Genomic DNA, 24,660 nt, shown 5'->3' on the forward strand with positions numbered 1-24,660 from the left:
TTTGATTTTACGAGGTATTAATTTTACTTTTTAACCGATTTTTCTATAACGAAATACCGACATGAACATGTTGTATTCTAGCGACCGAATAAATTTATTAATCATTTGAAAATGTAGCGTTTCTCTGTACTTAGTACGTACTACGTACTCGCCGTAAACATTTCAGCATTCCTCAAAATGGCTGATTCGTGGCAAATTGGCAGGCGGCGTTCGGCAGCTGGATGACAGAAACTGCAGCAACTAGCAAGTGTTTCCGGTGGCCGGCCAACCGCCCGCTACAGGCAATGTGAGAAGGATTCACTATTGTGTTCTCCATCGCCGCAGTGGTTGGGCCAGTCCTCCCGTGCACTGGAAATTCCAATGGAATCCGGCCGTCTTCACGCGTTCATTCATGCAAATTCAGCAATTACATACTTTGCATGTTTTAGGGTAGCGGAGCAATTAATTAGGGAAATGTCAATAAATGTTAGCATACCATTGCATTTTGCCCGATAATCGCACATTCGCCTGCCACAGGTTGTTCAGTTATTGCTCTACATTTTCAGCAGACAACAGAATTGTAATACTCTTCGCTAACTTGTGACAAATCAGTAGTCGCGACTCGCCAGCGATCGGAAGCCAGAATGATTGTCGCGCGTATCCGTGATGAATAATTCAGCGATAATTAACCGCAGGTTCACGATGCACGATCAGTGTTGATCGCGTTTTTCCTCTCGTCTCCTGTACGCTTTTTCTCGTCGCCTAATTCTGTGCATATTTTTTTTCTGTGATTCTTATTCCCGGATCTATCTTTGGATTGCGTTTGTGGCCGATCTAATGTTGTTCCGTGGATGGGGATTTATTTGCGAGCTGATAATCGCTGATGATTTTTTATTGCGTCTTTATCAGTACTTCGCGGACCCATCATTCCGTGGGGAGTGTTGACAGTGTGCGCTCGTTAAACCGCGTTGAATGGGGAAGTAAAAACCCTGGTTGGTGGATTGAATGGGTAGAATGGTGCTGAGAACGCTGGAGTTTAAAGACTGCACGGCGGACGATCCGGAGTTCCGTCAGGTTCGTCGCTGTGCTAAACGTTCAATTATCGCCTCGTGTACAGTAGAATGCAGTTAACAGTGAGCACTTTGAAAATAAAAATCCGGCGATATCTCTCGAAAATTATGGAATTTATTCCGATGGCTTTTCTGTGATTTTTGAGCTTTTAATTATGGATGAACAGGAGGTGGTAATTCAAGTTTTTTTCGTCTCGTGACTGGAATTTTTGGTTCTTCTGCCTTTAAAATAATTTTAGTTTTTATCGTTTGATTTGTTTTTCAGCTTTTGAATATGGGCGAGCATGAGCTGGTAATTTTTGAGTATTTTTTGCAGAGGGTTTTGGGATATTTTTAGCTTTGTTGAGATTTTTTTTGAATATTTGGAATTTTCTAGCGTCTGTTTGTGGATGATCTGAAGCGGGTAATATTATTTTTTTCTTATAAACACATTTTTGCTGTGTGATATGTGATTCTTTCATAAATCCGTTATGGACTATTCAGGATAAAATTTTAATAGGAATTTTGTCGCTGGTGGTTATTCTGTAATTGATGGTTAATCATTGTAATCATTTTGGTGATGGTTATAATTTTCTTTTCGTCGTTACTTATTTCTCTGCACTGATGGTTATAATTTCGAACAGCCTATAATATCACTTTAATTCCCTGAAATCAGTTCGGATTCTTTTGGAATACATTATTTGTGGTCTTGTCTCTCATGGTCATTTTTTATTGTTTTACCTGCAGTTAAAGAATCAAATTTGTCGGAAACAGTGTTTTGATAGTAATCATCGGAAATTAAAAGTGCATTATAATCACAAACGCTTCCCTTCGTTGTTAGTAGTTTGTCTCTGTTGCGAACTTTGCGGTGGATGTTGCGTTATAACATCCCTGGAAGGCTCGTAGAAGCCGTAGATCGAAAGTAACTTTAAAATGCGATGTACGCTATTATCCTGTATATATTTTCCCATGAATATAAATGCATACTGTATTTTTTAAGACTTTAAATTGTAATTTATTTTAATATATGTGAGACTTCTCGAACGCTTCTCCGGTTTGATAGACGTAATTAGAATATTCATTAGCGTAATAATTTTTGTTTGTTTCTTCTACAACAGAACCTGGAAGAGCATGAAAAGGAGCTGGAGCGGACCAGTCGGGAAATTAAGCAGCTCATCAAGGAGTTCAGTGACGTGATCAACGCCAGCCAGCGTGAGTAGCTGTTTATGCGTCTGACGGATTTTTAATGCAAATATTTTGCTTTTTTTTCTGCTGACGCGTTCTGCTTTACTACTCATGGGCTTCCCGCGTTGGCCCAATTCAGACTTTCAGACGCATTTTAAAAATAGACTCATTACTGGTCCGTCTTATGGCGTAACAACATCTTATTCATACATTTGCCACTCGACGGCGAAACATTTTCCCAGCAGTGTTTTTGCATTATTATTCATGTTTGTTTACCGATGCTTATTGGTTTCACTGCATACTTGTTAACGATTTGAGATGTGTTTTGAGAGTTGCGGAACCATGAAGCTGAAATTAACACATTGAATTTTGTATTATCATTTATCCCAATTTTTTTTCAGTAATTTTCTCAAAAACATTTGGGGAAAATTTATTTGAAGAGCAGTTTGCATAATCTGCAGATTTAGTATTACTTAAAGCCTAAAGTTTTCGGTTAAATTTTCATAGAATTTCGGAAATAGTCGTAGAATTTTAAAAAAAGTTGCAGAAATAATTTTTTTCTTTGTATTTGCAAATTCTGTTCGTTTGAGTTTGTTTATAGCTGAGCAGGCAACTAATCGTTTTCATTCTGAAATTTAACGCCGTAATATTTTCCTGTGTGCGGTAATTCAGTCTGTTGGCCGGCCGTATTTCTTTAACGATAAGCGTTTTATGCGTTTATGGTGTGCAAAAGCCATCTGCAATAGCTTTGCAGTTTTAACTGTGTTATTGCGGAGGTTCCGAAGGTTGTTTCTCGTCTGCTACGACCGGCAGTTTTTGATAGAAAGCGTTTTGTTTCTTTCGGTATTTCTGACAAATAGAAAAACGCATTACTTCAGTCCTGATGATAGCAGCAGATTTTTTTTATAAATCGATTACGATTAATAGAAAATTAATTGAACTCCTACATTGCTCGTAAACTATGGTACGAATATTGTATTATGATTCGTGCAGCTAGATACTGGACTTTGCTTTGCTGTAATTACGGCAGAAATGCTGAAGCGTTCCAAGTTTCCAACTGAATGGCGCGTGACGTAGAAAATTATTATTATTTTTATTGAAATTATTATTGGACTCAGGGTTACAAGAATGAAGTCTACACTATACAGTAATCTTTCTCCGTCGAATACTGGGAGGTCAGGGAGGACGATGTAAATTATAGTCGAAAATAATTTCTATCGTTGGCACGGTCCGCAAAAAGTAGGCTGCACCGCCTACGTTTTTGTGTGGAGTTTTCCAGCAATGCCTGTAGATTGCTGATACTGATGACTTATTGGTTGTTATAATGAATTCCTTGTTGGAGATAACGGTGGCGACGGGAGTATTGACGTTTTTTCCGTTGCAGAACTATCGCGATGCCAGAAAGCGCTGGCACACCATCTGTCTGGTTTCAAGTTCGAGAATATCGGCCAAAGTCAGACGGAAGACGAGAGGGCCATTGCGGAGTCTTTCAAGGAGTTCGGCAAGATTTTATCCGATATCGAAGACGAACGGACAAAAATTGTAGGTTCATATTCCAAAAAAAAAATTCTCTTTATGGTTGTTTTTTATTATCGGGTTTTTTTTATTACGAATATTTTGTAGCTGGATAAGGCCATGGAGCAGTTTGTCAGTCCACTGGAGGATTTCAGAAGAGTCCACATCGGCAATGTCAAAGTATGATTTTACGATAAGGAATTTTCTGTCGTTTTTCTTTTCTGAATGCTTGTTTTGGCATGGTTAAAAATGCGAAATTCCCCTTGTCGTTAACGCTGCTGAATTAATGAAATGTTTAGGCTGAGAAGAAAAAATTCGATAAGGAGTCGACGAAATTCTACCAAGCCCAGGAGAAGCATTTAAGCATGTCCAGCAAAAAGGATGAGAGCCTTCTCAAGGAAGTAAGTGACCCGGGTTTGGTCTTCCTGCACTTCAAAATGATTTTGATTAGTCATTAGAGTATGTACCACTTAACAAAAATTAATCGGCGAGGATCAAGTTTTGAAAATGTGGAGTCGCAAGAAAAATTTTGCATTCAATATTATTATGCTGATTTATATGAAGAATGACAGTATCACACCTTTATTGTGACCTGGAAGTTTGCCATTACACTACGATTTTAGCATATTTGCGTAGTAACTGTATTGTACTGTATGGCTACAACAACACAATCTGACGGCGAGTTTGCTTGTAATTTGCAGCATGTAACTGGATAGATTGAATGATAAGAATACAGCTGACAAATTGTTTTGGTCTGGAACGATAAATAATTGTAAACTGTCAATCGGCAGTGTTGCGTGTTAATGCAATGGTACCTGGTACGGCTTTTTTAACGATAAAAATTCATTTTTTTATTGAAAACCTTTTTTTTTTAAATTCATTTTTTCATCGCAGTTTTTTGTTTTCAATTTTCTTTTCAAAATTTTTCAGGGTATCTTTAAAGCCGTACTGTAATGTGCAAGTATGCACGCGAGTTGACCCTGTCCGAAAACGTATTGAACAATTTAATATTTCGCAATATTCACTTGACAGCACACGACCGGTGCGCTGACAATGGATTATGCTGCGGCGGTGTGCGTTCCGCGGTGGCTTTTCCGAACGGTTAACACAATGCAGTAATAAATTGCAGGCGGATAACGATGTGATACTGCAGCGGGGATACTTCATTCAGGCCTCGCTGCGCTATGTCAAAGCCATTCAAGAGGTCCACGAGCGGAAGAAGTTCGAGTTTGTCGAAGTGGTACGCCGATGCGCGTGGAGTATATTGCTGCTGGTGTACAATTTATTGTCCCGTTGTGTCTGCAGTTATGGAATTTCCTGTCCAGTTGGATGCGCTTTTTCCGATTAAGTAAGTATTTATTATTTATTTTTGCTCCATTATGATGTTCATTTTTCGTATTTTTCCTGCTTTGGTGATATTGTTTTTGGTGATATTGCTTTGGTGATATTGTTTTCAGTTCAGGCATTTTTCTGCTTTATTAATTTGAACTTTTATAAAATAATGTATAACATCGCTGTTGTAGAAACTACCGCACATTCAATCAAATTTTGATTTACTTATCATTAATAATTGTCAGCGCGCCAATTAAATAATTTATATGAATTTTTATTCTGCTTATTTGAGGCTTGTTGTGGTTTGTAGGTTATGATATTACCAAAGAATTTGATCCTTACATGAAAGATTTGCAAGAGCGGGTCCAGAAGGTCGGTTATTTTGAAGCAAACAGCAAATAAAATAGTTGTCTGAATAATATTTTTTGTCGGCTAGGCTCGCGACAGTTTCAATGCATTTTGTGCGGAAACGGAAGCGCTGATGAACAAAATAGTGAGTGGATTTTATAGACAACAATACAAATGAACTGGCCGGCAATTCCGTGTTTGTTTTTCTCTAGAAAACGAACGAAAACGCTGGGAATCTTCCACGAGCGGCTGACCGAGCGGAAGGATTTGTTTATCTTATGGAAAAAAGTGCGTAGCGATTTTAGAAAACCACATAACGAGCAATTTGTCATAGCGGTTTTTATGACTGATATAAATATTTTTAATCGTTGTTTAGTTAATGATTTTTCTCGTTTAGCGTAATTCCGGTACCTCTCATTTTTCTAGTTTTCACCATATGCAAAGAATGCGATGCTCATCGTATAAAAATCGATTTAAAATTTCATAATCATCGTCTATAATATTTTGTTATATTGCATGTGCTGGTATTTTTGGCGCTAGCTTTGGTATTTTATGTTTCTGTATAATATCAACCGTTATCACGTATTACTTAATAAAATTATTGTGTTGGTGAAGATTTGGATGTAAAAAAATTACGAGTTTCATCTGGATACTTTTCCAGATTTTTATTCAAAATTTTCCCGCTTTGTTATTAATTATTACGTGATTCTTGATTTATAGAAGCGTTCGGGACGACCTGGGTGAAGCACTATTGTCAGTACGATAAGGATTCGCGGAAGCTGCTGTTGGTGCCGTATTCGCACACCCATGGCAAAGCAACGGTACTCAAGTGCTTATTAACATTTAACCACTGCGTTATATAATCATTTATCTTTGCAGAATCCACAAGAAATCTTGACGCTCAAGTCGTGCCAAAGGTAAAAAAGTACCGGGATACTGGGAGAATCGTGCTGAAGAGGAGCTGATGTGTATATCTAATAATTAAGCTTCGACTATTTTTAGACGTCCCGGTGAATCGATTGAGAAACGTTTCTGCTTTGATCTCGTCACTGATGAACGGTAAATTCTTGCCACTGAAAACGGTTTGCAATTTTATCGCGTAAAAATTCATGACGATTTTTGTATAGTTTTTATTGCTTCCCTTTCCCTCGTCTTCATACGGAATTTAAAATTTTTGGGAAAAATGAACGATTATTTTGAGTTATTTAGAGTTATTTTATTTGTCAGGACTGTTATGCATTTCAGGGTTTCCTTTCTTTTTCTTATTATTCTGGTACGAAGTATGGATGTCTGTTTGTTATTTTTTTACTTTTTTGTCAGAGTTATTTAAAAGTTGCCTAAAGTAGCATCGAAATTCCGTTAAAAGCCCGTCAGCAAAATAAATCAGGGTGATAATAATCAGAAATTGGGTTGTTTTCTGTAGACCCGGTGTCATGACCTTTCAAGCATTATCCGAAGCCGATCGCGGTCGCTGGATGGACATCATGGATGGGAAAGAACCAGTGCGTTTGAAAACAGCAAAAATTACAGCAGTTTGCTACTGTAAAAATAGGAAAATTGATTTCCTAAGTCAACTTGAACTGGCGTTTTGCATCGTCGCTGTTAGAGCGCTTTTCATTGTGTTCTGATAATTGCAGGTTTATCAGATGCCCGGAAAGCACTTCCACAAGCCGGAATGTGAGTGATTGAGAGTGGTTTTTGGCTTAAACAGAAAGCGAGCGTTTGAATTTTACAAGAATAATTGAATATTATTTGATTGCAGATAGCACTGATCTCAACGAGCAGGGCTTCCGGTTTGTTACACTGTGCATTGATTTCATCGAGAAAAAAGGTAATCCACGCCGTTGGTTGCCGAAACAGCTCCTCTGCACGCTCAATTTGCTAATTTTGGATTTATTATTTGTAGGATTACACGAGCAAGGATTGTACCGTGTCGCCGGTGTCAGTTCCAAAGTCTCGCGCCTGCTACATGCGTTTTTCGGTAAGACAGTGTTGAATCTGCATTAGTTTGACAGTTGTCGAATTTTGAGATGGATGTGGTATGATTTACTTGATTAGACGAAGCGTCACACGCACAGAACTTCACCTTCAATTTGATCGACCAGCCCGATGTGGATATTCGCACGGTGACCAGTGCGTTAAAAACCTACTTCCGGTATGCTTATAACGCTGTTGAACTGTTAGTTTTTCGGTTTTTTTACTTATTTTCCCTGCAGCTCGCTGCCGGAACCCCTGATGACCTTTCGTATGCATAAGGCCTTCCTCTCCGCTGCCAGTAAGTGTTTCTTAATTTTTCACAATTTATTTGTTTAAAGCATGAATTTTGCTGGTTTTCTCCCTTGTAACGATACTGTTCGGGAATTACGAAATGTGTTATTGTTTCGGAAGCGTTACTGGGTGTTACTTTATTGGGAATTGTTTTATCTGATTTTCTTTGAAATTTAAGTAGTGGACAGCGTGAGGTTTCTTATAACTTTTTTGTTTAAAAAGACGCGCAAGCATTTTCATTGTGGATACGTAGTGATTTTTTGGATTTTATTTATTTGACTTTAATATGCCAATGTAATGAAGTACAACCCCAAAGCCACCGTACTACGATTGCACGTAGATTGTCTTTGCTGTAGAAAAAGACAACAAGAACGAACGGCTAAACGAAATCCATTCACTGGCCCGCAGTCTGCCGGAGAAGAACTACACCATGCTGGAGCTAATCGTTCGGCATTTGGCCAAGTAAGCAAGCACACATAATTGCTAACTAAGTTTGCTAACAGTTCGCTCACAGTTTCCTTCGCGGCTGCGGAAAATGTTAGTAACTTATACGTATTGATCGTTTTCGTTGTAGGGTGGCGGACAACTGCAGCCGCAACCTGATGACCATCTCCAATCTGGGCGTGTGCTTCGGGCCGACACTGCTGCGGCCGGAAGAGGAGAGTGTCGCCGCGCTGGTCGACATCAAGTTCTACAACATCGTCATCGAGGTCCTAGTGGAGCACTGGAAACAGGTCGGGCGTTCGGCTATCTTTCCCTTCTCGAGATTATCTAGCATACTTGATCACTTCGTAAGGCGAGCCTTTTTTTTATCGCTTTATTTACGAACTTTGTTAGTTATTTGTTATTACTAATTATTGTATAGTATTATATGTTTTTAAATTTCTTCACGGAGCAGTTCCCCGTATATAGGCGGTACTGTGTTGCGGGGAAATTTTGTAGTGCAATGGCCTGTCGATAAAAGCCGCATTGATTTCGCTGGTTTCCTTGGGATGTAAATTTGTAATAACTGTAATACCGCAACTCTGCAATGTTTCAATGGTTAAAGTAAATTTTTGCTGATAATTTTTTCGGATCAATGGTTATCGTATCCGCCCTCTCGTAGATTTTTGGCCTGGGTTTCATCGTTTTCACGCACTACCGATTTACTGATGTTCGCAGCATGTTGTGGTAATTTGCTTTTTAGCATAAATTCGTTAACAAACGTACGTACTTATATGAAGACCAGTACACAAGTTATCAAATTAACACAATCATTGCTACTTGTTTAATTTTTTTATTTATTCAGTTACCTAAACATTTTTATTTAAATGTATTTATTTAGTTTACGGAACATACATACTTACCAGTTATCTGTTTATTGCTATAATTCTGACGGCCAGTGTAACACTCCATGCTCTTCTTGTACAGATCTTCCTGCAGCCCCCGCCCACCGTCACCCTGCACCGCCGCATCTCCCCCGCCGACCCCGGGCCCACCGTCCCGCCGGTGACCTTTAAGCCGGGCCTCAAGGGCCCCGAGAAGAGCCTGAACGGCGCGCCGTCGTCCAACAACAATAACAGCAACAGCGTCTACTACTCCATCCCCATGGATCTGAAGACGGAGAGCCTCCCGGGACCCGGCGGACCGGTCTCCCCCGGGCTGCGTGTCACGCAGACCGTCGCCCGCCTGACCACCGCCCCGCCGTACCCCGGGGCGGGCCTGCGCACCTCCAGCACCTCGGCGCTGTACCACTGTCCGCTGGCCTCGCCCCTGGCCTCCACCAGCGTCAGCTTCAGCGCGCTGAACAGCTCCGCGCCCGGCAGTCACACCGTCACGCCGGTGGCCAGCGCCCGCGATCTCAACGCCGGAGGTGAGGCAGTTAATAACATTAATTCGTTAAATTAACTGAATTCAGTAAATTGATTTATTAAATTTTTTTGAATAATTAGTAAAATAGCATTCATTAAATAGTTAGAGAAGACTAGTTAAATAAATAAATAAAAATAAAGACTAGTAGACTGAGAAACTAGTTAAATAAATTAAATAAATAAAAAAAATAAAAAAGTTTACTAGTTAAATAAATTCATTAAATTAAATGAATTCAGTAAATTAATTCATTAAATTCGTTAAATAATTAGTAAAGCGGTAATAATCACTTCCTAGATTGTGCGGTTGATCGTGGATTTTTATCTTTTTTTTGCATTATGATTCCCTACTGGAATGGTGCTTTCTGATGTTAGAACTATTGACGCATTAATTATGGCCAAAGTAATTAATTTGAAGGTTTAATTCACCGTAAATTTCCTTTGGTTTTGATTTTTGTTCGTATTTTTAATTCGCTTTGTTGATATTCAGTCCTTGGTTGTGCGACTCGCGCATCTCGATTATTATGGAGTACTGGCATATTTCATAGTGCAGTGGCATATATCGGGGTCAGTAGACGGCTGTCATGGTTTTGTTGACAATTATAGTTAGTGCTGCTGCTAAATTTTTGTATCAAGTTTAAGTTTTTATTCTGATTGACAATTTTATAATGTACATCTGATACTGCGGACGATCGTTTTCACTTACAGCGGTGGATTATTCAACTTTTCTTTGTGTTTTATTTGTTCGATTCGTCGTGCTCTGGTGATGGCATTGCTTGCTATTACGTTGTCACTGTTTCTATTACGGAATACTTCGTAGTGTAATGGCATGTAGCACGACGGGTTTAATTTTCTTTGCTGTAGTTTAGTTCAGACGCTTGATTTCAGTATTTTTGCTGATTGAAACATATTATTTTGATACATCTGTTAAAATATATTTCCTTTCAATTTCAAAGAAGGTATGATTATTGTTTTTCGGTTTCCGTCCTTTTTGTGCAGTGATGGCGACTATTTAAAGGGCAATCGTTTTACATGAACAACTTTTCTTGCTCGTGGGCGGAATGCAACTGAAACGGACGCTGTCCGGTACTAAAATCGTAAAAATGACAAGTAGGTGAATGCCTTCTGCTGCACACAGGCATGAACGACCGTTTCGGCTCCGGCGTCATCCGCGACCGTCGTCCGGCGGCACCCGCTGCCGTGGCGGCCTTCCCCCGGGTGAATTTCAACGGCGGCAGTCCCTCGGTGGCCGGTGTGACCGTGGTGGACGGGGGCGGGCCGGCCGCCTCCGTCGGGCCGGTGGAGCACCGCGAACGGGGCCCCCGCGACCGCACCCCCGCCCCCCTGGTCTCCAAACGGATCTCCACCTTCCAGGTGCCGCCGCCGGGCGACGAGAAGCCGCGCATCGAGAAGACGCCGCCGCAGAAGGCTCCGCAAAGGTCAGTCCCGATCTTACGAGTACATCTACAACGGAATAAATACAGTTACTTTCGAAAATTGTGTCTAATTTGATGACAGATGCTGTTGAAAAACAGAAATCAGAATAACATAAAAAAATCGCTAATAATTATCTGGAATTAAGTAAAAAATTTTGTAGAAAGATTTTTTGTTCGTTCGTAAAAGCGTTAAGCGCAGGGCTGCGTGTCAACGTAAATTTGAGTGAAAAATGTGTTTTTTGTTGACAGAGGCGCGGCCGCGGTGGGTCTGCGTAGCGGTAATGTCCCCGGGAGGAACGGCAACAAACCGGGGCGGAATGTGCGCACCCTGTACCAGTGCCATGCCGATGGCCACTCGGAGCTGTCCTTCGAGCCCAACGAAATCATTACCAAAGGTAAACCCAAGCGCAGCCAGTGTTTACCGTTCTCTCCAGTATCTATTGGCACCCGGAAGTTTCAGTAGTATTTTTGATGTGTTTGCAGTCCATGCGTCCGATGAGCCGGGATGGCTGTATGGAGAGTTACGAGGTACGAAGAAATCAGAAGAAGCAGGTTATTAGAAATGCAGCACAGATTGTCCGGCCGATTCGGCTATTCATGGTCGCTTTGGTTGGTATGAAAACAGTATAAATACGAGCGAAAACAGAGGCCATGGAACATGTGATCAATTACAGAATTAAATAGTATGTCAGGAAAGTGTGTAAACGAGATGGGAAAACCAGAGATGCGCTGCTGTGTTTTAGTTTTCGTTGTTTTAGTTTTCGGTTCAGTGTTTTTTGAGATTTTTAAGACATGCGCCATAAATGCCAGCTGCTGTCACAGTTGGACAGCAGAGAGTCAAGTGTAGTTTAAAGGCTACAAACATCCACCCCATGTGGACGCTTAGCATACACTTCATCGCTGTAAACTGCTTAAAAATCATAAATATTATAACTATCATTTTTTTAAATATTTTAATGGGACATATATTTTAATAGGAAAACGTTTTAATGAGTGTATTTATTGCACATATCTGTCAGCATTGCATTTGACAGGTCGGAAGGGTCTGATCCCGGAGAACTACGTGGAAGATGTGCCGATGCAGTTTTAAAAAATGCCAAAATTATTTGATAATGCGGACGGATGTCTCGGCTGTCTCCGTTACAGAGCGCGATCCGTTCTTGCAGTGTGATGCGGCACAGGAAGCGGTATTCTGCCCCCCATTTTGCCAAAGGTGAACACAGACAGATTTGCTGCTTCTTTTTTTCAGTAAATAATTTTTCACATTTTTGGAGCTTTTAAGTTTGTTTTCTTGTCACTCTCGGTCTCTTGCCGCGGGTATGGTACATAGTTTTTTTGCGTCGGTTTTCTGGTTTGGTATGTATTGCTCACCGAATGATTTGCTGCAAAGAAGAGAGAGATTGTCAGACGCGGAATAATTCGCAAAATTTTTTTCTGATTTTTGGAGGAAATGTGGGCGTTTTTTGGACAGCCGGATGGCTGTGCGCCTGTGTTTTCTGCTTGTTTTTTACAGAGGATCTGTTTGCTGCTGGTGTTGGAATTTCTATGGCGGTTTTAATTTTGCTGTATTTTGTTTTATTATTTGCACAGTATTTTTTGGCCGGGTTGGTTTCTACGCAACCCGCCGTGATGCACTGCTGCCCGAAAATAATTATGATGTATTAAAAGTAATTAAAGTTGCACTTAAAGCGTTCTTTTTGCGGAGGTTACAGACGTGTGTATATGTTGTGTTTATCCCGCTTTGCACGAAAACGCTGAAACAAAGTGACAGAACATAGGCAGCATCGTAGTGCGATGGCAAATGAATCAGTGGAAATACATAATGCGACATTTACATCAAGGGAAATATTAAAAAAAATATCCTAGATATTTAAATCCAACTAATTATGTTATTGTTATAAAAAGCATTTTCGTCTGTTTTTTACGTTGTCCTGGTCGTTACTGCAACCGTCAGACGATTGCCTTCGGCGGAATACAGTGAAACCTCATCGTACGTACACCCCGAAGAAACGTACACCCCTCTATTACGTACGAAAACTTCTGTACCGAATTACGTCGTAGACTAAAGTACAGGGGGAACCTCTACGTAACGTACACCTCAGCGTTGCGTACACGTACACTTAATCTCTGTACCGCATAAGCATTTAACTGTACGCAGTCACCTCGTGAATGCGTACACCGTTGTTTCGGAACTGGAGATTTTAAACCTTTTGATGGTAAAGTTGTGAAAATCTAAAGCAACAAAGAAAGATACACTCGAAATTGCTAGATTTTTATATCCTGAGTAAGGTTTTATTAATCTTTTCTGCTGAACGTGTGCGAGAGAATTGTTTTTCTCTGTTTACATACACATTGATTGATGCAATTTTGTATGTTAACTAATGAAATCCATGTATTTTATGCATTGCACAGTATGTGCAGAGCATTTCGTAGTGGGGCAGTGCCCCTAGTCTACAGTCACCCCCCAGGGGGGCTGGGGGTAGCTAATTTGAATTCCGTACACCCCTGAATTACGTACGAAATTTTCCGTACGGAGGTGTACGTATTTCAGAGGTTTCACTGTATAGCGGGCTTGGCTTTACGTGATGGCACTGTACTACGACAATCGCACCGGTTCCGCAAGGTGACGAAGTGCAAAATTGTTGCCTTCTGTATGTCGTAAACAAGTCGCTGGACCTGGACAGATTAATATGATTGTGGAAAGTTTTTGCTGCATTAGTCCTGGACAAACAGAATAGCCAAGAAATCAGTAACGCCGCCGAGTTGTTTTCGTGCAGTACATTGCTGATGTGAAAGACATAAACGTAGAAAAGCAGCTGGAAAGAAGCAAAACTACATAGTGCAACCATTCATTGAGGATGCTGATTTACAATTTTACAATTTGCGTTGAATAAACTTGCCTTTGGTGCTCGAAGCTTGTTTCGTCAGTTTTCGTATTGCGAAATCTCACCAACCGGAAATATCGCGCACGAACGGTTTGCCGGCTAATGGATTACAGTCGAATTAAATTTTAGCTGCAGATTAACAAAAAGTATTCGAAAACGTAGGGTCTTGCAGGGAAATACGCAAAAAGCAAGCGTTTTCAGTGGAAGCAAAGGAAACTGGAACTGGTACGAAGTAGTGGGTGAGACCCTTGATAACAGCATGGAAAAGGTGCCCTCGCTGTTGTCGCAGTGACGGTTTTCGTTACAGGTTACGTCAACGTCAGTAGGAAATTCTGCAGCTGCAGGTGTTTCTGTCGCATATCGGTTTGTTAGGGAAACAGTACAACCCTACGCCATCAAGTGAACGAACCACTATTAGCGGCATGATCCGCAGAAAGTGTCCAGCGTCACTGCGTTCCATGGAACATGGCACTTTCGCTAATTGTGTCGATAACGATCTGCGGCGAAGAAATCCCACAAATCCTGAGGGACTAAGGGTGTTTTATATTCTCCCAATGATTAGACGCCTTCAAAAAGATTAACCACAAACCGTACGCTATAAGTACTGTGCGCAGCCGCTTCCATAAATGACTCACTAACTGTAATTACCCATTTTTTCCTATCATTGTTCCATATTAAGCATCCGTCGTTTACTGTCTTATCTGTACAAAAATGCCTGGAACATGCCGGGTTGAAGAACCTGGATATCCTTAACCGGAAGTACTGTTGACCGCTGCTTTCTAATGCTTCAAGGAGTTTCTAAGCGCGATTTCCATGATGTTATTAACGATAATCGACTAATTGTTCCTGTCTCATGCTTATTGTGTTACCTTGACGATTCGTGGAGCCATGGTCCTTCTGACTACGCTGTGTATTTATGCAAACAACAACAACAACAACAACATGTTAAGTATACGGAAAGTCCCGAAATTGGTAGCGCCGTCCGGCGAATGCTGTCATATACCCTATGACTAAAACTTCATACGCATCATATTTCTGGATTTCCTTATGCAGCACATGAAAAAGCAGTAACGGATCGCCGTTGCTCATTTTACCACACCCAACGAATTCTGTGGTTCTACATCGCATCTGCTAAAACCATAAAACTGCAAAATTATTTTCATTTTCGGAGCGTGGCAGCCGTCGTGGAATTCTTCAGTACAGAGTAGAAGGGTCATCTGAACTCGGAGGCGCCGGACATATACTCGACCGGTTACCGCCGGTGTTTAGGAAATTATTACCCGCAAAATGCTATCAACCCTGGTTAGGCCGACCCAGTCCTATGCAACTTATGCGATTGTTGACCATTTACAGCCTGCTATTCTGCGACTTGTGCCAATGGCAGCGGGATTCTCAGGGCAACGCATGCACTGTTCAGTTGAGCGGGGATTTTCGCTCTGATCTATCACGTAAGTAACCGGAAAAATTGCCCGCTGATTCGCGGGCTTTCGCACTCGTAGAAGTTACGGCGCGCGGCTTTCTTGCTAAACTCATAAAGATCAATACGGCTTTAATTGATTTAAAGTTTTCTTATCGAATAACATACAACACACACAGTATGCAATACTGTTATGCTCAAAGGTCATGCATTTATATTGGATATATGACATATCTGACAAATAATTGGCTGCGTTCATTTTCACAATGATTTCACCCGGACACCAAAACGACAGTCTTCTCTGCGTTGCTCCACGTGACAAAAACGTATCAGAAATTGATTGCGTGATAACTTATATACCGTATGCTGTTATACAAGCTTTTACACGAGGTTAATAAAACATTTTCAAGTTTTTTTAGTGGGGAAAACGCAGAGTCCGTGCCTCTGGTGTCCGGTGCGCGTATTCATATGGTGAAAGTATCCAAAAACCTGGAAGTACTGAAAACTATGATTTCTGTATCCTTATATCTATATTTAACGCTGTATTTGTAGTTGATGACATAGTCGAGCGGGCGTTGGAGAATAAGGAAGATGACAAGGTGACACTGCAGTTTCCACGGGTCGTTACGACACCGGCGGTCGCTGGATGACTCATGCGGCCGCGTCTGGGGCAGAACGTGTCGTTCAGCTGTCAAGTGCCACCGGGCGTACCTTCTGCCGGCATCAGCTGGACCCACCAAGGCCGCACCGTGTTCGAGCAGGGCCACCCGGTCCCGGTGTCTAATCATCGCTACGATTTTCTGCAGTTGGACGACAGTATCGTAGTGTTGCGCATCCTCAACGTGTCCCTGCAGTCCACCGGCGAGGTCGTCTGCCACTTGCAGGAGGCGACGAGGAGAACCATTCTGCACCGCTACACCTTGATCCCGCTCGTCACCCGAGCTGCCGAGGTCTTCGCGGCCCCCTTGGCGCCGCAGTACCGGGTGACCGTCGGGGACAGCTACAATATCAGCTGCGCGGTGCGGTTGCCCCTGGCGCCGGACGTGCAGAATGTGCGCCATCATCACATGTTCCGACACAACCGCCAGCTGACTAACGTGCCCCGTGAGGAACCCTACACGTCGCATCTGCCGCCGGGGTGGGGGGGAACGGTGGCCAGTGGCCCTGGGGTGATCCCGCCAGACGAGGGCTTTGTGTTTAATCTGATTTCATCGAGTGCTGGGCTGGACGCCGCCGGCCCGGTGGAGTGCTGGTTCCGGCCGCATAGACAGCTCCACGAATGGGTCGTGCAATCGACGGTGCTGCGTGTCGAGGAGAAGGCCTAGCGCGGAATTGCTTTTGCCAGTGAATAAGGGATGCCATGACCCCATGGGAAGTTGAGATTTTAAGCTACAGCGCATTGTTAAATAATCAAAAAAGTGTAGTGGTAGCGGAGCCCCTGAATATTCGTGTATACCGTTTTATGTTATTCGTACAGTACGGATCTACTATTTGTACACTGCCGATCGTGCGTGGTAAGGTTGGATTACCCAACCCACCAGAACAATCGTCAAACCGGCTGCTGTGTCAACATAATTATATATTTCACTGGATGTACTCGTATTACGAGTGCGAAAACGATACACTCAGATACAGTACCATGTGCCAGGCTATTTCGTATTTTGGAGGTAGAAAGCCGTAAAGGTCACTATTACGCAGCTCCTGGTATTGTACGATTGGCTGGTCTAAGTAAATCGGCGTTTTTCCCACGTAAGCACGAGCTTCGGCGTCTGACGAGAGGGATTTCGAATCTCCAACCGAGGCAGCTAAAACATCCGCGCATATCTCTGTCCGCGCGGTTCCTGCCGGATCAATGAAAATCATCAACACACTCGGCTGCTGGATCGAGCGCATTGGATAGGTCGATGATGCTGATCTGTGGTATGTGACAAAATACTGCTACTACGTACTGGTAATGATGAATATCGCAGCGGCAATGTACATTATGCACAATCAGAGGCACTGACCTTTGGTATATGTACAGTACATATAACCCAAGGTCACCACGGATTGTGCGTTGAAGGCACAACAGATGCGGCAGCACTGCCTCATTTCGCAAGGTAATGTACGGTATCTGTGCGGACCACATCGGTAGCAGTGGGGCTGAGTTGGCATACTGAGAGGGCATTTACAGCGTTTAAGAATTATACCGCTGATCACAATTAACATTCCGTGCGTTTTGGGGCTACTGTTGGGCGTTATGTCTTCAGGGCGAGATTTACAAGTACAATGCAAAGTTCCAACGATAAACCCGCACTGGTACAGACTAGAGAGCGTTAATTCCCGAAACGCTTCTTATATGCACTACGACCTCCACCTGCGTTTGTCTCATGATGGATTCCGCAAATACGAGTATTTCTACGTAAGATTTTGTATAAAACATCGACTGACGAGCGGTGTGGGACTGTGGGATGAAAGTAATGGGAAAGCGACAGTGCAGTTGCATCTGACAGATAAGTCGGATCATATTCCATCGAAGTAGAGTTAACGTTGTACAAACATATGAGGATGCAAGCTGGCTCCCGTGGTCGTGGTATCGTGTTTTCGTTGCACGGAGTAACTTCACGGGAACTAAGGGATGCTTGATGAAAAACAGCTGTTATCGCGGGTGCAGCGCAGTGATGTGTGTAGTGCATTGAATATGCATTAAACTTCGTGGAAGTAAGGAGAGAATTGGACCATATTGAACTGGAAAGCTTCCTGGTACATGCACCGTATGAGGTCTTTGCCCTAGCTTGCACTGGCCTAAGCCATGAGCGCAATTTAGGAGCTCAAAGTGCTGGCAGGTGCAGCATCCGTGTACCTGTAAGCAGGCGCCGCGGTAATGCGATATCACACATCCCGAGGTTTCTGCTTGCTGTCCTCTGGGGCAGGAATCCTTGGTAATGTAGCATTCTTCCCATATTGAGGAAGCGTTTGGTACGAGGATACCAAAGATTTCTGGGTGTGGAACAAAACGAGAATAATTTTCACCAGCATGAACAATAAAATTCATTTACCGGATACATTCATACGGCGGCAGATAAAATTAATATTGCCAAACAATTCGCAATATATTCCCTAAAGAATACAAGGACAGCATGCAGGCAGCTATCAGTATCTGTACGGATGTTTCTACTGAATCAGGCGTTCTGTTCAGCCGGCGCTTCATAGGCCCCGAATTCCGCGCCTCACGGGCCACGGCAAGACACCATTTCCTGCAGTGTGCCGAATCGGTCAGCGCTGCCGAAAATGGCGTCATACAGTTGTTAATTGTTACTAGTAACATACTCGTAATAACGGGCTTCTACCAATTAATTAATATTTCTATAGATTAATATTACCGTTAACGTCAGCCCACTTTTTTGTCCACAAGGTTTGGACATATATACCGCCCTAACAATAACATTTTCCACCAGAACCGTTTTTGGGGCGCCAATATTGGAGCATCGTTTTGTCCCGTCGATTGTTGTCCGTTTACATACTTTGGCTTGTTTTTGCATCCCGAACATACTCACGTTATAGATAGTAAATTCGCTTACCGGACACTAGAGGTCACGAAGTTCTCCGCGTGGTTCCGGATCCACAGGATGACAACTGCTGGAAAACTGATTGCATTACGAGTATACTATATAGAGACGCAGTGATACTCATTCGATCACGAGATAGAGATGCATCCAGATTTATGGAGGCATTTCTGTCTCATGGGATTGAATAATTACACTCGACCTCGGTCATATAACCCGACTGATGAGATAGTGTTGCACTCCAAATTATTCTGCATGATAGAAGGCTGCCGCGCCAAATATTGTGTGCCCCAGCTGGTTCAGCAGCGCATTTGACAGGCACGTTTCGCCGTTTCGCAGTGTCGAGACAGGAGCGCACCGGTTGATTAACAACACGATTAACACATGAGATTTCCACAAACGAAGCGAGCAATGCGCAGCGTGGCGGAATAGCAAAGTAAACGAACTGAAATGACTGTTCTGGGGTGTCTCTACATTGCGGAAGAATGTAAGTGTAAGAATAACTCAAATCCTGAACTCTTCCGAAACGCTTGTCACCTGTGGGTTGTGTCATGGTACGTTCCGCAATATTTGCATGTGGAATCGATAACGATTACTAGTAGGTACTTTCAGTTCTGACTACCTTATGATAAAGCAGCCCAACGGACTGTGCGTCATGCTCCTATGTGTCATTCCGAGATAACGCAAGCGTTGTGCATTGGTTTGTTGCAACAGTCAACACATGCCCACTTTAAGGCAACATTGCCCAACGGTAAATCTAGTGTCGACTAGATTTTCCGTTGGGCATCGTTGACTTATCCATGCATTGCGCGTGTTACACGCTGTAGACGGTGAGTGCAATGGACTGCACTGCCCCGTTAATACCGTGCTAATTGCTATCGACGCTATGTAATAACAAATTTAGATTTAACATAATTACGAACGCAGAGTAACGCGTATGCTACCATTAATAATTTAATGACTTCGAAACGGCATTAATTACTAATTAGGCAGTAATTTCCCGCAATAATTAATAATTAGGCAATATTTGAGCTAATTAGATAGTCATTCAAGACGGCGGTGGCTAGCTTTACTGATGTATTAAAGGTAATTAAGTTAATCAGGCAGTAATTTCACGCTCTCATTTACAACGTCGAGCTTACGATAAGTCTAACTTAGCGTTCTGTATATTGTGGAATATGCTGTGAATGCACTCCACGCCCAAGAACCGCAACTCATAGAAGCATGTGTATACTACAACGCTCCACACTAAACCTCCACCCCGTGATGGTTACACGCTTCAACCTTCAACACAGTAATCTTGTACCAGTACAAATAGGTACCGTAGTAACGTGTAGTCCCATGAGGATGAAACAAACCGGCTTCTCTGTATTATACTAAAACTTTATAATTTTTGTAAATAAATCTGTTCTCTCTGTTTTTTGAACGGTGTCCTGCCACTTGGGCCACCTGACATTTAGGCCACCTGACATTTGGGCCACCTGACACTTGGGCCACCGCACATTACGGTCTCTTGTAACTCTTTTTTTCCCTGTATTTTTTATGTTTCTCAGTTTTCTTAGGTTTCTTAGATTTTTAGCGCCATGTATTAATTGAAATTTTAATCAAATAGAAATCTGATCAGGAAGATGTTTGATAAGCAGAAGGATGCGGAGTAAATTTACCGGCAACTGCTCACATCGTCAGTGCATGAGTTCGATTTACTTATGCTGGTACATAGTGCAATGATCGAACCCATGCAGCCCCTGTGTATCCGCTTATATGCCTACAAACACTCCATAATATTAATGCACGCTCGTTTTCGAATCTTGTGTACTTACTCGTACGTTGTTAATGCTGCAAGTTGCAGAACTTTTATTAATAAGCCAATATTTAATTTTTTACGTGCAGTAAGAATAAAGAAGCTATCATTCGTATCGGAAATCCTTTATTACGTTTTCATGTTTTTGAAAGTATTGGTGGCCCAAGTGGCAGGTGGCCCAAATGTCAGGTGGCCCAAGTGTCGGGTGGCCCAAATGTCATGGCGCCAAACAATCGGAACGGAATGTGGGAACCGATGCTTAGCAACCGAAAAGCAGATCACCGCTTAAGACTTGCGCGCAGCTCCTTCCATAAGTAATTGTAGTCCCTGTTCATGTAAAACGGGACTGACGGGAGGTCCCGAATTCCGCAGCTGATCCCTGCGAATACTGTATGATTAAATAAGCAACCTAATTCTGAATTTCTAATGAAACCTTTAATATGCAGTAGAAGATCGCTGTTGCTCATTTTACCACACTCAGGATTGTGTGCTGGTTGCACAGGGTACCCTGTATTTGCATAAACCACAACACAATTATCCTTGTTATCGCAGCATGCCAGTAGGCGTGAAGTCGGATGGTCGTCTGAAGCGTCGGGACAACAACCCGGCAGGCTGACGCCGGTGTTGAGGATATTATTATCCACAAAATGCGATTAATCCTGGTTAATCCGACCCAATCCGATGCCACTTGCGCGGTTGTTTGTGGCTGTTTACAGTCTGGCATTCGGCGGCTGGTGTCAGTGGCAGCGGCACGCTCAATGCAGCGCATGTACCGTGCAGATGAACGGAGATTTCCGCTCTGACCTATCACGTAAGTAACCGGAAAAGTGCCCACTGTTTCTCAGGCTTTTTTAGTAGAGTTAAGCCAGCCTTGCGCTTAATTTCGCGCCTTTCGTATGGGGCTGATAAAGATCATCAGTGATTTGATTGGCTTGAATTTTCTTATCGGTGGTACGAACAATTAGAAAGTAGCTTTCTATTTTGACGTGTTTCCTTCGCTTTATGGACCCAAAAATTTGAATTTCTCTGAGTAACTGAAATTGTTCGTTTTAACTGATAATAAATTATCAAATATGTATGTCATCTTTTGCAACTAATTTACTCAACAAAGCGTTGGAGCGCTGTATTCTAACGATTCCCGTCGTTAATAACGCTAGAATGGGTTTAAAATATGGTTGCGCGGCCTCACTACTGAAAATGCAGTTAAAAAATTTCAGTGATGTTACAGACTAAGTAAAATATGATGTTTATTTATAAACGAGCGCAACTGACTGACAGCTGTCAGCCTGTCAGTAAACAACAACAATGACATCGCATGCCACGTTGTTCTTCGCAAAGGTCATGCATATATAACGCATATATCTGACTAATAATGAAAATAGTTTTTATATATCCTATATCGAATGATGTATTTTGTAGTGGATGAAATAGTTGAGCGAGCACTGAGAAAAAAGGAAGATGACAAGGTGACACTGCAGTTTCCAGTTCCAAGGGCCACGACGACACCGGCGGCCGCTGGCAGGTTGATGCGGCCGCGTTTGGGGCAGAACGTGTCGTTCAGCTGTCAAGGGCCTCTAGGCGTACCTTCCGTCGCCATCAGCTGGACCCACCAAGGCCGCACTGTGTTCGAGCAAGGCCAACCGGTACCGATGTCTAATCGTCGCTACGACTTTCTGCAGTTTGACGACAGTATCGTGGTGCTGCGCATCCTTAACGTGTCCCTGCCATCCACCGGCGAGGTCGTCTGCCACTTGCAGGAGGCGACGAGGAGAACCGTTCTGCACCGCTACACCTTAATCCCGCTCGTCACCCGGGCTGCCGAGGTCTTCGCGGCCCCCTTGGCGCCGCAGTACCGGGTGACTGTCGGGGACAGCTACAATATCAGCTGCGCGGTGCGGTTGCCCCTGGCGCCGGACGTGCAGAATGTGCGCCATCATCACATGTGGCGACATAAAGGTCATCTTATCAATGTGCCCCGCGAGGAACCCTACACGTCGCATCTGCCGTCGGGGTGGGTGGGGACGGTGGCCAGCGGTTCGGAGCTGATCCCGCTGCAGGACGAGGGCCTTGAATTTGAGTTGATTTCATCGAGTGCCCGGCTGATAGCCTCCGGTCCGGTGGAGTGCTGGTTCCGGCCGCATAGACACCTCCATGAATGGATCGTGCAGTCCACCGTGTTGGTGGTCAAGGAGAAGGCCTAGCGCGGAAGTACTTACTTTTGCCGGTGAATAAGGGATGCCATGAACCCATGGGCAACTGAGGTTTTAAGCAGCGATGACCGCGCATTATTAAATGATTACGTCATCAGTCTGATGTAAACGGAACCAATAAATATATCTGCGTAGGGTTTTATGGTGTTCGAACTTACAGATAAATGATTTGTACACAAGATGATTGGCTGCTGTATAAAATACGTTCAGTCCAAGAATACCAAGCAAAACCAGGTCCCATTTGGGACATTTTAGAAAGTTGTAATATGTACTTTCAAGAACGTTAACTCTGATTTTGGTTGCGTTTCGTCGATCCTCGCAAATAATATGCGATGTATGTTTTGTACTGTACAGTTACTGTAGTTGAATAATAAAATGGCTTTTGGTATCAGTGCAGAAGTGTTCCAGTGCTTCTTTCTCCGTTTAAGTTGTCTGTTAGTTTTAATTCGTTAAACCCATAAACACCGCACAAACGGTCTCCAACAATTAATGTAGACACCATGAAACGATTTTATGTCGTGGTGTTTGAGAGGGCCAAAATATGTAGTTTACTGAATGAATATGTATACATGCTGTAATTACATTTATCGGGCCGTATTTCGGAAGTTTTGCATGGAAAACGCCGTGTCCGACCAAGTCGTCGCATAAAACCTCGTTGCGGGACACTTGGTCGGCCACATTTGGTCGCGCGGATATTTAGTTCCTAGACAACTCGTTGCTAGTCACCATGCATCCGGCAACACCGGGAGACATCCGGTAACACCGACACATCGCATTCAGACAGTTCTTCGGCAAGACAGCTGGATAGCCAATTATTTTAAACGAAAAACTTTATTTTCAATTGTAAAACGCCGTTATTTGACTTCAGATTAATTTTATTGACGTCGTCGTCCTGACGATGTAGCAAAATCCGTTAGCGGGTAGGTCACACATTCTGTAAATTGCTCAATCTTGAAGACTGCATGACATATTTCTCGAATTTAAAATTTAATTTCAAACAATTTTAAACCACTTGCTGATTTTTTAACTTTGTTTATGAACTACCATTCTGCTTTAACTCGGTTTCATTTTTGTTGTTATTGTACTTACCTACTACCCTGCAACCGTGTCTGCGGCAAGCATATGCATGCAGATGCTGTTGCCAGTCTTGTCTGCCGGCACAACTGAAATAACATAATGCTATAAATCGTAGACGAACTTAGCCGGATATTTCCGTAGACGGCAGTGCACTGCATGTCCTCAAGTCGTGGACATAATTATACCGCCCTAACGATAACGTTGTGGATCAGAACCATTTGTGGTCATTATCGGAGCATCGCGTTGTCCGTTCGACTGTTGTCCGCATATGTGATTATGGAGCAAATTACAGCGGCAACGTACACTGCCGTCCACCTAGTGCAGTCATTGCAGTATTTTAAGGGACATCTTCCTGTAGAGTCGGCTGTTCCCGTTGGCGATGCAACACACGGAGACAACAGCCGCACCACGCTCTATTTCACAAATGAGGCAGTACAGCGCCGATTATATTGACCAAGAGGCCAGATGCTACCAGCCAGTCGTGCGGTTGTACTGAACCTAAACAGAAAATACTGGATTCTCACGAAACCCGGCTTCTACTTGTACAGGGCATATATAGGAGAGGATATACCGAATCCCGTGGAATTATCGTGCGACCGCATTTTCGCTATAAGGACAGACGCGCACGTCCTAGAACAGCGAGACAGGAAGGGATGATGTGGATCTCATATCGTTGCTGTTCGGGACGGAGTGTGATCAGTGCGGTGTACTGAACGTGGTCAGCGGTCAGCTTCACGGAAGTAACGGGAGAACCGACCGCGAGCAT

At 42.9% G+C, this 24,660-nt stretch overlaps 2 protein-coding genes across 3 annotated transcripts; both read left to right on the forward strand.

Moving 5' to 3' along the window:
- Positions 1–424: 424 nt before the first annotated feature.
- LOC129600488 (rho GTPase-activating protein 26-like) lies at positions 425–12,639 on the forward strand. Its single transcript, XM_055499025.1, has 26 exons — positions 425–1,053; positions 2,147–2,240; positions 3,598–3,755; positions 3,837–3,908; positions 4,028–4,129; positions 4,858–4,968; positions 5,034–5,076; positions 5,371–5,432; positions 5,497–5,553; positions 5,621–5,696; positions 6,129–6,229; positions 6,288–6,325; positions 6,411–6,467; positions 6,832–6,910; positions 7,046–7,085; positions 7,171–7,239; positions 7,315–7,389; positions 7,467–7,563; positions 7,625–7,683; positions 8,033–8,138; positions 8,251–8,410; positions 9,087–9,528; positions 10,662–10,962; positions 11,209–11,354; positions 11,443–11,487; positions 11,994–12,639. The coding sequence occupies exons 1-26, from the start codon at positions 985–987 to the stop codon at positions 12,047–12,049; spliced, it is 2,715 nt and encodes a 904-aa protein (XP_055355000.1). The 5' UTR covers positions 425–984; the 3' UTR covers positions 12,050–12,639.
- A 2,146-nt stretch (positions 12,640–14,785) lies between these two features.
- LOC129600494 (uncharacterized) lies at positions 14,786–23,200 on the forward strand. Of its 2 annotated transcripts, XM_055499041.1 has the most exons (4): positions 14,786–15,292; positions 15,814–17,181; positions 21,160–21,418; positions 22,027–23,200. In XM_055499041.1, exons 3-4 carry the CDS (start codon positions 21,289–21,291, stop codon positions 22,806–22,808), a joined length of 912 nt encoding a protein of 303 aa, XP_055355016.1. In that variant the 5' UTR covers positions 14,786–15,292; positions 15,814–17,181; positions 21,160–21,288; the 3' UTR covers positions 22,809–23,200. The 2 variants fall into 2 exon arrangements, with proteins under 2 accessions (XP_055355016.1, XP_055355014.1); XM_055499039.1 differs by lacking the exons at positions 14,786–15,292; positions 15,814–17,181 and having other exon boundaries at positions 20,921–21,418.
- The last annotated feature ends 1,460 nt before the right edge of the window (positions 23,201–24,660 follow it).

Source organism: Paramacrobiotus metropolitanus, unplaced genomic scaffold (genome assembly GCF_019649055.1).
Source record: "Paramacrobiotus metropolitanus isolate TYO unplaced genomic scaffold, Prichtersi_v1.0 Parri_scaffold0000180, whole genome shotgun sequence".
NCBI lineage: Eukaryota > Metazoa > Tardigrada > Eutardigrada > Parachela > Macrobiotidae > Paramacrobiotus > Paramacrobiotus metropolitanus.